The following is a 14,451-nucleotide window of genomic DNA, read 5'->3' on the forward strand; positions in this document are numbered from 1 at the left end:
TTAAATACATTTATTCCTCTTGCTCTTTTAAACTAGTTTCATTTTTCCAGAAATAATAACCTGAATTCTAGGATGAAAAATAAGGAATTTTAATTACTGGAGAAAGAACTACTTTCTGCTAACTGCTAGACTGATGTAAAATCTAGTAGTGAATATAATTTAAATACTAAAAACAAACAAACAATTCTACGGAACACTATAAAACAATTCATTTTTTTAAGTCACACATTAAAAACAAAACAATTTGCTACAAATTTTCATGAGGTTAACCGATGACACCTTAGTTTCAGAAATCTTCTTAGATTTTGCTTTAATAGGTCAAGGGATATGTGAAAGTTATGTTTACACTTGTACATACACTGTGAATATAAACCCTTTAAAGTGACATTTCTGCATGATCCTTTTGTAAATGAGAAAAAGAATCTAGTTTTGGAAAGTATAAACAGCCATGCAAATGGATCTGCATGCGCCAGTCAGAACTTGACACATAACAGATATTAGGAAAATTTTCATTAGACTAGTAAAATTCACATGTGGTTGCTTTTCAGTCAAAGAGCTTAAAATGCAATAAAAGTAAGGAAAAGTCTACAGTATGGCATCAATCAAAATATCAGAACTAATTTGTCAACATAAATATGGCAAATTTTTCTGATATTATTCCTTAATTTAGTGCATTTTATTAATCTATTTATTTTTCTCATCCCCCAACACAGAGCAAAAATGCATAACAAATACAAAGTTGTCAAACTTAATGCCAATGATTTTTTTCTTCATGTCATAATGAAACAACTCAGGTTTCACCACAAAGTAAAGCTCTATTTTTGAATACTTGCTTTAAAAAAAGAATAGGTGAGAGAAATGACCAACAAAAACCACATAATAATACGTTTATATATAATTTTGAATCTTGCATATCTATGTATACATACACACATATATACATATATACACACATCTATGCACATATATATATCTATATATATATATATGATTTCTTTAACATTTCTATGTTTAAATGCATGTTAAAGCAGAGCCAGCAGACAAGAACACTTACCAAGAATATGAGGAGAAGCCTCGTCTTCTTGGATTAACACATGTCTAGCACCAGGGGGTATATCAAACATCTTAAGGTACCCTTTGCATGTGTAGTAAATATTGGAGGAAGCAAAGAAGAAAACACAAGCAACAACCACAGTTAGTTGAGCATTACATTTGTACTGCTCCTGCAGGCAGAAGAGGGCATCCATAAACCGAAAGAAGCAGTTTCAGAAATTAACTTCAAAGCTTTGGTAGCTTTTGTGACATCTGACACGAGATTAGAGGAAACTTTTTTTTTCATTAAAGAGATGGAAAAAGTTAATCTTGTTTCCAACCTATCAGTCATTTACCTTGTGTTGACCTATAAATTATGTCCACAACAATTCAGGCAAATACTATACTTTTCCTCTGTCTCTCTCTGTGATTTTAGCTTTCTAAATCACCCTTTTGAAGTGTGGCCAATTTTTAGTGTACTTAGTTGGTAAACTTCTTGAGATATTTTATCTGTCTTTATATTATTTTAAAAGCCTACGTGGCAAGTATAGATAACTAAAATTCTAATTAATGAAACATCTTCATATTTAAAAGCCTGCTTTAGTCTAAAGAAATTACAAAAGAAAAATCAATGAGTAGTTTTCATTGTTCTTATGATCAGTAATTAATGTTAAAGCTTTAAACAGTTTTATAATGAGAATGTTTTAAAATATATGTTGTAGATTTGACCAAACCATTTGGTTGCTAAATGTTTGCAAGTTACGTCATGCATTGACTTTATGCACCCTAACCTCAAACTTCTAATCCAGAAATAAGAAAACCAATATGCTTAATGGGTTGCCTTAGGTTTTAAAATCACATATCAATCCTATTATAGTCAATGTCTCATGTAACAAACCTTTTTAGTATTAGTCACATGTCCTAAAAATTATCTTAAGATCACTTAGAATTAAAATCCTAACTATAAATCAACAATACTCAGGGCAAATAGAGAGACCAAGATGTTTTATCTCATTTCCATCAAAAATAAATAAATATAGTAAGGTTATGCAACTTACACCTTCAGTGCACTATGAAACATCCAATTCATTTACTATAGGGTGAATCTTGACAGATGTTCAGTTATAAATACACAATTGCTGATGGTATTGGAAAGAAACATGTTTTTTGTCATTTGTATATGGATGACTACTATTTACCTATGGGTAGATTTACCTAATTGTTTTCACAATATTTGTTAATGTCTTAACTAAATGGAGAGGTCATTTTGGGGTCAGGGTTTTCAGCTTCTGAGCTGGGGTAAAGTCCGGTACATGAAATGTACCATGTTTGCCCGAGTATGCAGTGGCTAGAAGTAACATGCTTAAGATGCCAAGTATAGCAAAACAGCTTGATGCCATTTATGGATGCCCATCTTTCTGCAGTTTGCTACAACTTACCCAGTACATTTTTAGCTTCCCTTGTTTCAGCAAGAGAAATATTACGAGCTCCTTTGGGTAAAGTGAAGGCGCCTCTTGTCTTCCCTTAAATAGAATGTCTTTAATTAGTGGAGGTTTCATGTTTTTCAAAGTCTTGCTGTTTCATTGACTATACTACAAGCCATATATATTTTGTTAGGTAGAATATAAAAAATGTTCTGTAATTTTATATGTTGAAGTCAAATGCATTTATAATAGTTAGCTAATGCCAATAAACTGTTAATAGTCAATGAAAGTAAGACTAAGCGTGAATGAGAAATGATATAGGTGATTTGAAGTTGAATACTTGCAGATTTCATTTTCCAGTAACTTGAATTCTTTATGGCACCTCTTGCTTAAATGTTTCCCTGTTGGAAAAGGTTAATTAGTCTATTGAATGACTATGATGACAACATTAGTGCAAAGAAATGGATGTTAGATTATCTTGGAACAGTTTGAATCTGTACGACTGATGAAAGCTTTCTTCTGCTCTTACTGACCTTGATTCACAGGTTTAGCATAATTTTTGAGGTACCTGAAAAAAAGTATCACTACCTTATATCACACATAATATAGAATGAACGATTATGGCAAAAACCTTTTTCTTTACATTAATTCACTCAGGAAATAAAACAATATGAATGATTTACACCTAAAAGAATAATATATAATTGCAATAAAGAAAGCACAGTAAATTATTTCACAATAAGATGGAGAAAATTCCATGTTACTCTGCAAAACCATAATAAACATATATAATTCTAATTCTGTTTGCTTTATTAAAATAATATAATCTGCCAGAAATGGCAATATTTGCTTTTTAACAATTTTCAAAGTACAAAACATAGTCAATTATCACACAGGAATAGCAAAGACATTAGTAACTAGAGTAGAAATGCCTAAGAAAAACACATTAGAATATAGTCACCTAGCTCTGCCCCTCTAAATATATCAAAGAACAAAGCTGCTATGTGTGGAGTTGGTTTGAGCTGGGTAGCTGAGGTATAATGGGAGTAAAAAGAACTAAGAGAACTATTCCATTTGGATGAAGAGTAACTTTTTTACGCTTTCTTTTCTTGTAGAAGGGATAATTATTGCCATGACAATGTGCTCAAAGTTAACCAAATCTCTTTCTTTGTTTTTGTTTTGTTTTATTTTGTTTTCAATCATTCTGTAGGACACTATACAAACTGTGTTTTGGATGATGTAAGAGAAGCTTCTCAAGGGAAGCATCACATCAAATTTATCTTTAAATGCTGAATTCCCAGAAACATTTGCCCAATATATGCTTATTGAATAACTGAGTAATATTTGTTATAAACTCAGAAAATTATTTAATAATAAATGTTCGTATCCAAATCCTTTATGAAAATTCCAGTGAATAGTTATGAAACTGCTAATACTTTTTGCATATTATTTGTGCTTTCTTTTCCATCTGAACCTTCACCACATGCCTAAATTCAGGTCATACAAGCACAAAAGTTCACACACATAAGCAATTATACCTTGCCTCATTTTCTGGTTGTACCTCAGTTTTGTTTAATATAAAATTTTAAAAATTATGTGAAATATGGACCCTAAATTCATAAGTAGAATAAACTTGTTCACTTTTAAAATAAAAGAAGCAAAACTAATGTAATATTTTAAAAGTTGTATTTAAAGTTTTGTTATTTTTTTTAACTTATCAACAATTTATATGCAAGAAAAAATTCAAAATAAGCATCAATGTTAATAATTTGGTCTAATGCATTTATTAAAAACACAAAATAAAACAAAAACAGATTGTGTCTACTACAATTGATATTGATTTTATTTTTTCCTTATCTAAATTTAGTAGATAATTTTTCATCATGGATGCTATGGAGTATGGATTCCAAATTTTTTTTTTAATTGTTCCTTAAAAGGTAATCTGAATAAAAATAAATCAGCAGCTAATTTTTTGTTATGTTTATAGAGAAAACGCTGCATTCCTAAAAGAAGTCGTCTCAAAATATACAAATCATAGAGAAGGATACTAAATTCACGAGAGACCTCATCTTACCAAGCTTCCTGGGTGTTCTGGTAAATGTCCCCTTTACGGTTCGACAATGGGAATTATCTCCTCCACAGACACCACACTTATCCTCAACCTTGTTAGAACCGATTTCTTTATCACAGCCCACTTTCTGGGGAGAGAAGATGTTAAATGTGGCTAATTTTAATGTGCCAAGTAAAGGTCAGCATGGTGGAGAATGATGAAGCATTTGTTCAATCATGAGCCCACACTCTGGCAGTCTGCACCAAACTTTCACTCTAGCTCTGACTTTTATACCTCAATATTTTAAAGAACTATTATGAAATCAAGTGACTTGCGCTCTAGGTAATAAAGGATAAATTTCCCCCAGTCTAATGAAGTATTTACCCCATCATACACGGTCATAATCATCAAATCAAATGTTTATTAAGCATAGATGTTGTAGTTGATGGTGAGGAGGCAAAAAGGTAGGACGGAGCTTTTCCCTTGTTGCTTTCACATTTATAAAGATGAATAATAAAATCGTGAGTTGTACATTAGTACAAGCTTTACAAGTTGGTTAGGGATTTGAGACAAAACTTCACAGAAGCACGGTGGCAGAAATTTTCATAGGCCCGGAGGAACAGAGAGTGTGGAATGGCATTTCAAGAATGCAGAGGGATTAGAATGGAGCCATGGAAGTTGTATGTTCATGGAAAGAGGGTTCAGAGAACAGTATTTAAACCAATGGAAGGTTAGTGTTGTATGATAAGGGAAGAACAGTGAAAGATTTGCAAAGCACAGGCTGTGGAAGGTCTTGAATATTAGCAAGAGTTTACATTTTCACATTAATTTAACAGGGAACTACTGAAGGTTTTCTGAACTGGGGCAGGTCCTTAATGTAAATCAGTATAGGATGATAAATGATAGGCCATTGAACTCATAAGTTTGGGATGAAAGTGGGCAGAGAAAATAATGACAACACGTCTATTGAATGCACTGGATACTATGGGAGGTAAAAGATGAACAAAACACAGATTCTACTTGTAAGGAAATTTTAGTTCAACTATGAGGCATCCGCATACTTGAGATTCATTAATATAACACTTCAGTTGTGCTGAAGTGAAAAGGAAACAGAAGTAATGTGTTCAGTCAATAAGGTTAATTTCATATCAATTTAACTTGTGAACATGAACAAGAAAATAAACTGCATTTTTTTAAAAAGATTAAATGGGGCAAAAAACCATTTTGCATCTTCACTACTTTGGTTGTGATATGGAATTCAGCGTTTAAACTTAGAATCAACTGGAAGGTTAGAGAGAGAGAAAGAGAAGTTTCTATTATCTTTTAAACAAAAGATAAAATACATTTAGCATTGAATCTTTAAAAAATTTTTTCAAAGACCTTGTATTTTAATAGCAGATGGCTACTAGTAAAATACTCAAAGCAAAGGCATTGTTCCCAAGTTGTATTCCCAGCCTAGAGGCACCAGAGTAACTTAGAAAAGCCATTTGGCTGGAAATTGGGAAAACCATATTTAAATCTTGATTCCACCAGTGACCAAAGTTTGATTTTATTAAGTGCAATTTCTCCCAAATTTAGTTTAGCTACTGAACTAGTCATAGATTCTCATTATAATATGATTTCACAGGTTAGAAAGAGTTAAAAAATTTTGAAACCATGCAGATGAATGAGAGTAAAAGTAGATTTGCCCAATACAGTAGGAAGCTTTTGGGAAAGCAATTTGAACTCACCACACACTCTCCTCGCACACATATGCTATACGGATCTTTGTAAGAACAGCGTGTTCCATCGTGCACCAGCTGTTTCATATAAGCAACATCTCCAGTCTCTTTGGATTGACAGTAAAGGTGGCATCTTTTTTTGGCTGCATAAAATGGAGGATTAAATCAACTATGTATATAAAATGGTATATTTCAACAGTAGAGTTTATTTTATTTTTAAAATATAAAGTTTCAACGTGGTTTCCTGAAAACAAAATATTGTATAAATAAATAAAGAGTAGGGGAAAAGTATGCATATTTGGCACATTTGTTTTAGCTGGGGCAACCATATGATTTGACATCTAAACTGGGATACTTTTGAAAAGGAGTTCTAGTAATAATTACACAGGGCCAATATGTATAAACTGGGACTGTCCCAGGCAAATCAGGTTGTAAGGCAGCCCTAGATTTAACCACAGCTCTTCAACGAACTTGAATTCAGAACCAATTTAGTTTTAGTGACGCTTACAGCACTCAAAGAGTTTTTCTTTAATTTGACCCAATGACCTAGTATAGTTTTTGCCTCTTGTAGGATCTCATTAATTAAATTTAATATAATTTATGTAGCTTGCTCCACCAAAACAGATCAAAATAATTCATTTCTTTTTAATGCAGTGAAACTTTTATTCCTACATGTATACATCTTTCTTTCAAAGCAGCTTTTAAAATGAACTCTGCAGTGTATTATATCACATGATAATCATGTAATTATTTACTTTTATTCACGCAAAGAAGAAATATGGCAAGAAGTTCCTATTTGAACACATTTAACGGAAAATTCAGAGGTAAAACTGAAACTCTAAAAGGGAATTTCCAAGTGTATTTTTTAACAATTAGTGTACAGTACAGAAGTAAAAGGTTATGAAGTGACTTTTATTACTAAGTAATGGTCTTTTTCTTGTTCCTGAATCAATTGTAAAAGAATCATATTTTTCTCTAATTACTCAGAAAGGAAACATCACTACATTCCGAAAGCATTTCCTAGTAGAGGGATTTCAGCTGAATAAGGAAACTCAATTTCTCTCCCATGCGTTGCTTTCCACTGGCCTTTTCAGTAGCAGTGGTGGTAGTGCTGCTTGCCAGGAACTATTCCACAATTCTCACCCCTCTTGAGAAAGGAGTACGTTAGCCTTATTATTGGAAACCCAGGACTTACCCCTATAAGCACCAAGTTTTCTAAGTTACCAAACAGGGATCAAGAGTCCAAGGGATTGGTGTTGACAAAGCTTAAACTCTAAGTAACCACCACACAGCAGGAAAAGAGCGGGTGTCTACTCACAGTCGGGATGTTCATATGGCAACCAGTGGTGTTTGGTATTCTGGTATTCAAAGTGGGAGTTTCGCTGCTGGCACTGCTGTGCTCTGAAGTCCTCGAAGTGTTTTTGGCATTCTTCTGTATTACAGAGCTGGTACTCAAAATTAACACCAGGACAATCCTGACCACCATTGATGGGCCTAAAGAAAAGACAACATTTAAAAAGGTCTTTTGGCCCTAGTCCAGCAGTGGAAGCTTGCAGACACAGTGCTTGAGGGCAGAAAGCCAGAGCTTCTAAGCTGCCAACACCAAGTGAATGAACTCATACTTCCTAATTTTAATCCCTTCCCAAAAGCAGTATCCTCTCCCTGATGGGGGAAAAAATCCCAAACTCAATTTAAATCACCTTTTCAAACAGTATATTTTAAATGCATGGTGAAAGTATATAAAGAAATAACATATATATGGACTCAGGAAAATTATATTTTCTATCATGTATAAAATGTGTAGATGCAACCCAAGGAACTTGGACCACAGCTCCATGCCTCAGTTTCTTCATATGCAAAATGCAAATAAAAATCCTGTCTTCCTTAGAAAAAACTGAGAGGATTAAATGAGTTAACATATTTTAAACACAGAACAGACCATGGCTCATAGTAAACCTTAGCTGCTCTTATTACTATAATTTTTATTGTTTTTGCTACTTCTACTAATACCACCATCATCTCTTCCTGCCAAGACAGGTATGTGACACACTCAGTCTTTATAAAAGACTGGCTCAGAGCCATCCTGCTGACAGAGACAGACAGAAGGAGCTGCTCACATGTTAAACCCTAGACAAGGAAGAATGCCCTAAGTTTAATATTTCAGTTATTTTTTCCTTGAGAAAATAAAGTTTGATGGGCACACAATAGGGATTCAGTCAATTTAGTCTGAGTGAACGAATGGATAACATTCCCCCCATAGTTCCTTGGCTTTCCTTCTCCATTCTTCTGTGCCCTGCTCTGAAGCATTCCTCTCCTAACCCTGGAGTGGGTGAGCCTCTGTGGTTGGTGCTGCTCCGCCCTGACAGCCACAGTGCCCAGGCCTTAAGAGAAAGTAATCTGCTTTCCCCACTCAGCTCCTTAATATTCCTAAACAGCGATTTCTTCAAAAATCTCTAATCTTCACTGGAGCCTCTCACCTTCATCATTGACTACTCTTCACAAGATTGATAAAGGGAGAGTTACCCAAAACAGACATTTAAGCCCTTAGTTTTCATGTTCTGTATTTTACATGCATTTCATGAAACAGAATATTAATAACATCATATTGAAGCATTTTCTAGTTCTATCCAAAAATAACCCGGGGTTGTAACCAAAATAACGAAAATTACAGGAGTTCTACTCACATTGGATTATTGCACTGGCGTGTTCTGAAACGAACTCCAGTTCCACACGTCCGGGAACAGGAGCCAAATTTGGTCCATGATCCCCAATTGCCATCTTGTTTTTGTTGATTAGCATTCTTCCACATGCAATGGCCCTTGTAACACCACTTAGGAAAACGAAAGGCAATTATGCAAATTACGCACATGTAAAGCTGAAGTTGTTATATAAGAACCACCATTTGAAGGGCTTCATTTCTTTCTTTTTTTTTTCAAATGAAAATGCATTTAAAGTTATCCAAAAGCAATTATAATGATAAGGTGCCCTATACAAAGGGTAATTTAGATGTGCATTTTTAAGTATAACATTAAAATGAAAAACTAACATTCAGACATGTTTTCAAATGACACATCGACCAGTATCACAGTCAGTAAGAATTATCTGAGCACCCAACTTGCACAGTAGGTGCTATTCCACCCTTCATCCCTCGTTATCTATATTATTGGGGTTCTTAAGGGCAATATACTCCCCTTTAAAATAATGACATGAAAACATATGCCTTAACTTAGAAAATAGTTAACATAACATTCAAACATACCCAGCTTTCAAAGCACTTTTATATACTTTTAAAAATTTTCATTCACAATGGTTCTGAGAGACAGCTATGTCAGCTCCATGATCTTTACCTTTTAGATGAGGAAAATTGGGGCCTGGAAAGGATCATGAGAAGTATATGACCATCTGACCAGGAAGTAATAAAATGGGAGTACTATAGAGGCACATAGCTTACCATGCCCAGCATATAGCAGGTGCTCAAAAGGTATTAGTTCTTTTCCCTCTCAACATTTTCATTTGCTTTTTTGTACTACATACAATAAAAGTGTTTCTTTAAACTCAACTTTGGTAAATTTAAATATAATACAAATATATTTAGGGAAGTTGGATGTTCAGAGTTGATTTATAGGATATCTTTTTCATAAAGTAAAAATGAATCAACTCATTGTTGCTCTTGTTTTTTTAATCACAAGTTTGTAATACTGAATTTTCCCAAAGCAACTCACTGTATGTAATGTTTTTAGCACAGTGCTTAACAAAGTTTAAACACAAATAATGGCAGGTTTTATTATTATGCTTGTAATTCTCATAGCAAGTACAGTTTATATACATTTAAAATAGAGCTTAAAAGAGCTAAAAGCTATGTAAATCTTCTTTGCCAGCTTTTGGTCCTGTCTATAATATCTTATTTCCAAACTAGTCAAGGCTCTTCAACTTGAGTTCTTAACATGCCTTTGTTTGGGTTCGGTGATCTTTCCCCTCGTGAGTAGTGTAGCTTGGCACCTGGCCAGTTTCTGAGCATTGAACCTGACTGCACAACTTGAGATTTAAAACCTCTGGGCATCGTTCCCCAAGGAGCAAGGCCAAATCTTCTGTATAAGTTCACATGACTTTATTTCTGGACAACTTTCACAAGTGGGACGCCAGCAAGTAAATCAAATCCCACTACCAGGGGCCCAGATATTCCACTGAGCTGCTGCTTCCTATTCTGTCTGTAGCAAGCTGAACAGTAGTCCTGAGATGTGAGGTCCTAATCCCTGAAATCTGTAAATGTTACCTTACTTGGAAGAAGGTCTTGGCAGATGTGATTAAATTAAGGATTTTGAGAGGGGGAGATTATCCTGGATCATCCGGGTGGGCCCTAAATGCCATCACATGTTTCCTTATAAGAGAGGGCAGAGGGAGGTTTACACACACAGAAGAGAAGGGAGCAATGTGGCCACAGAGGCAGAGATTGGAGTGGTGCAGCCACAAGTCAAGGAATGCGGGCAGCCACTAGAAGCTGGAAGAGACAAGGAACAGATTCCCCACTATAGCCTCTGGAAGCATATGGTCCTGCCCACATACTGATTTTGGCTCAGTGAAACTGATTTTGGACTTCTGGCCTCCAGAACTTTGAGAGAATAAATTTCTGTTGTTTTAAGCCACCAAGTTTGCGGTAACTTGTTATAGCAGCTCTAGGAAACAGTGTTAGTGCATTACCATACTGAAACCTCATGTACTATAGCTTTCATAAAAATGACAATACAGCTATTTTCATTATTTTCCAGACTTTTAAAGGTGACTATTATGCAACATATCTTAAATCTTCATCGTATAAATAGATACACTCACTTTTCCAGCAGCACATTCAGTCCCATCAAGTGGGGGTCCCTTTTTAGTCTTACAAAAGTAGGGATTATCAGGATGGCTACACCACAGCTGTTTACATGGGTCAAAGGTTCGGAACTAGAAGAGAGAGAACCAAAATCTCAGTGGAATACAGATGGCATGACATGCACCAACAATATCTTCTATACAGTGTCTTCATGTCATGATTGTTGGATATTTTAATTTCAAGTTAATAGTCAAAGTCGTGGCATGTTAAGAAAAAAATACTGCCTAAGAATTCCAAGTAGAGAATACTTTTATTCTGCTTTGCTAAAATAACAATGAATAACAATGATTTGTCTGGAATTCTTTGGTTGACTTTTAATATTTCTGCATGCCATTTCTCTTTTCTGGTTTTCAAATAGACAATATTGGAATTTTTAAAAGAGTTAGTAACTATTATGAATATTTTAAATATGAAAACTTATTATAATGGTTTTGGCAGCTCTCAAGCTTATCAAAACGGCTTCTCTCTATCCCTGTAGGAATGAACTAGTCAGGTATAAATAATAAAAATTGCCATCATAATGAGCTGACTAAAAACAGAAAATATTTGTCAAACCTTCTATGTAAAGAACGTCTTCCAGGTGTAACAAAATATCACAATATACTCATGTGGTTTATAAAGTACTTTCCATGTATTTGATCCTCACAACAATCAATGGCTGGGAAATATGGGTTACAAGGTAAGGCTATAGTTATGATTACAAGACAGACAGTAACAGAGCCAGACTAGAATCTTAGTTTTCTCATTCTTAAGAATTTTTTTATTTTCCTAAAACACCATGTTACAATATCCAAATGTACATGTAGGCACACACACATATTTGTGCGTGCTCTTTACTCATCTGCTCTCTTTCTAACTGTAAACATGTTACCAGTCTTTAGATAGATTTTTTAAAAATATCAATACCAGTTTATCCACATATTCATTACCTACAGCACTATTACCCACATACAGCCTTATAGTCACAGCTTTTTTTTTAATTAGTACTCATTTTGGACCTGAGTTTTTTGTTCTAATTGTTATTACTTAATGTAGCAATTGTACTTTTCCATGATATTGAGCCAAAGCTTTAGAATTCTCAGATCTAAAACATTAATGCCGGTAATTAGCAGCTGATGTGTACAGCTTATAGACAGACGAAATGGCTGTAGATATCTGCATATGGAAGATTTCAACAGCACATCAACTTCTTTTCAGTACCATGAAATACTTATTTTTCTTCCTCTAACATATAAAGCTTGCTCCAACATATAAAAAGCCCTTCCTTTCTTTTGTTTTTCATGAACTACTAAAGATCAACATGGAAATTTAAGGAAACATGGCTCTAATCTGAATAGCCACATAGAAGACCAGCTTTAACGAATTCCAGTGAGCATTTACTATGTTGCCTGCACTGTGCTAAGCACTTCGGTTACATTATCAAATTCAATCCTGACACCTATCCTATGAGATAAATACTATCATTTATCTACATCTTACACTTGAGGAAACTAAGCCAGAGAGATTAAGTAAGGTGCTCAAAATCACACATTTAGTAAGTGTCAGATTCAGGCCCTGATGACCCATCCAGTCTGACTGTGGAGCCCATATTCCTGACCTGCATGCTATCTATATGATTCTCATATAAGAATATACCAGCACCACCTTTCCCTATGGTCACAGCTACATGGAATGCTGGCAAACAAGCTAATAAAAAGCAACCTATCTAAGGCTTAAAAGTCATCTCTGAAGGTCACAAACACCAAGGGAGCAACAGAACATAAAGTTTTAGAGCATGACAACCTTGGTTTCAATGTCCAGCTCCCCTATTTACTAGATGTGTGATTCAAGCAAGTTGCTTAATCTCTGCAAGTCTTGGCTTTTTCATATGTAAAATATAAGTATACCAACTTCTTCCTAGTCTGTCATGAGGATTAAATAAGATCGTATGTTTAAAGCACTTAGCTTTAGCATGTAGTGACAGGGCAAACACAAAATCATTGGGCAAACACAAAATCATTGGTAGATATTCTCTTACTTGCACCAGTGAGTCTGCAAAGCTCACCAAACAGGAGCTATGCAAATAGATTTCAAAATACAAAATCTAAATTGTCTGTGAGTAACATACCGCAGTGCACATTTTATAACCAACCCCAAAATCAAAACGACATTGCTCATCCATAGAATAATTGATTCCAGGAAGTTCTGGGAGTTTGGGCCAATCATGTTCAAAAGGGTCATCAAGGAGACAGTCATAGGAACTGTAGGAAGAAAAATATTGCAAGTAATTAAATATTCATTTTTTTTTAATCATGTCCTGGTGGAAAAGTCTTCTTTGGTTACATACTCTGGAATTTCATCAGATTGTAGAGCAAGTTCACAAAAGCAGATCTTTTAAGGTTTTTTGTTTCAGTTCCATTTAGAAAAAGACCCTTCATCCTTATTCATTCCAGGAAAATAAGCCAAGCATGACTTAGGAATGCAGTAGAGCTGTGACAGCCTTACTCATGTCCGTAGCTGAGCCCACATAGTGTGGCAGGGCAGATCCCGACACCTACGCTACAGGGTATAGGTGGTATATTATGCAGGCATCACATGGCCATCCTCTCTTCATCCTCAACTCAAGTTTGACCATTAATCAAAGATTCCATAAAAAATTTACTAAAAGGAAATCACGGTTAAAAATTCACTTAAATCCTAGGCTTATGGCTTAAAATATTGTGATTACATACGGAATCACTGTGCCAAATGCTCTGAGTCATAAGAAAATGTTGATTGTGAACAACCGTTTTCCTTCACTGGGAGTTTTGTTATGATCAAGGTCCTAAGAGTCAGTTTCCTGCCTGTATTTCTGCTGTAACATAAATGCTCTCATGGCATGCAGGAGGGAACATACTGGATGTATCTTTTCAATTCTTGGCCACTGCATCGGGACCAGTGGTAACGATGAAATGCTGCTTGCACCAAGGGCGCCATGACGCTTCCCATGGCAGTCTCATCACCACACCTGTTGCCTTGTCCATCATGCTCCATTCCCAACCTAGAACAAAAAGTGAGAGCTCACTGGTAAGAATCAGAGGGGCCACAGCTTGTGCTTACTTTCTGTTCTGAAAATAATACAGGGAAATATGTATTTTTAAAGTTAATGTAGCTTTCATGGAGGAGTCACAGAAACTGTGAAATAGAGAGCAATGTGACAGAAATGCCTTGCTTATTCTATAGCCTTGAAAAGTGCAGGAGTATCTCTACAAGCCAGAGTCACTCATTTAGTTTCTGTGCATGACCTCTTCACTGTTTTCAGCTCCTCACACTTGGCAAGGGAGAAGAGTTGCATGCTGGCATGCTCTCTGCTCCAAGTGCAAACAATGCTGA

The 14,451-nt window shown here is 35.1% G+C and overlaps 1 protein-coding gene across 3 annotated transcripts in view; it reads right to left on the reverse strand.

The window, feature by feature from the left end:
• Positions 1-14,451, reverse strand: part of ADAMTS3 (ADAM metallopeptidase with thrombospondin type 1 motif 3) — a 265,978-nt gene that overhangs the window by 22,641 nt on the left and 228,886 nt on the right. For 2 of the 3 annotated variants that reach the window (XM_004419160.2, XM_087434423.1), the window contains exons 9-16: positions 13,976-14,119; positions 13,208-13,340; positions 11,058-11,171; positions 8,912-9,057; positions 7,546-7,721; positions 6,237-6,370; positions 4,531-4,654; positions 1,055-1,135 (exon numbers count right to left, since the gene is read on the reverse strand). In XM_004419160.2, coding sequence (XP_004419217.2) covers positions 1,055-1,135; positions 4,531-4,654; positions 6,237-6,370; positions 7,546-7,721; positions 8,912-9,057; positions 11,058-11,171; positions 13,208-13,340; positions 13,976-14,119 — 1,052 coding nt within the window. The remainder of the gene's footprint in view (positions 1-1,054; positions 1,136-4,530; positions 4,655-6,236; positions 6,371-7,545; positions 7,722-8,911; positions 9,058-11,057; positions 11,172-13,207; positions 13,341-13,975; positions 14,120-14,451) is intronic. The other variant, XM_087434422.1, reaches the window with a different exon arrangement.

Source organism: Ceratotherium simum, chromosome 8 (genome assembly GCF_057802395.1).
Source record: "Ceratotherium simum simum isolate JZ-2026a chromosome 8, ASM5780239v1, whole genome shotgun sequence".
NCBI lineage: Eukaryota > Metazoa > Chordata > Mammalia > Perissodactyla > Rhinocerotidae > Ceratotherium > Ceratotherium simum.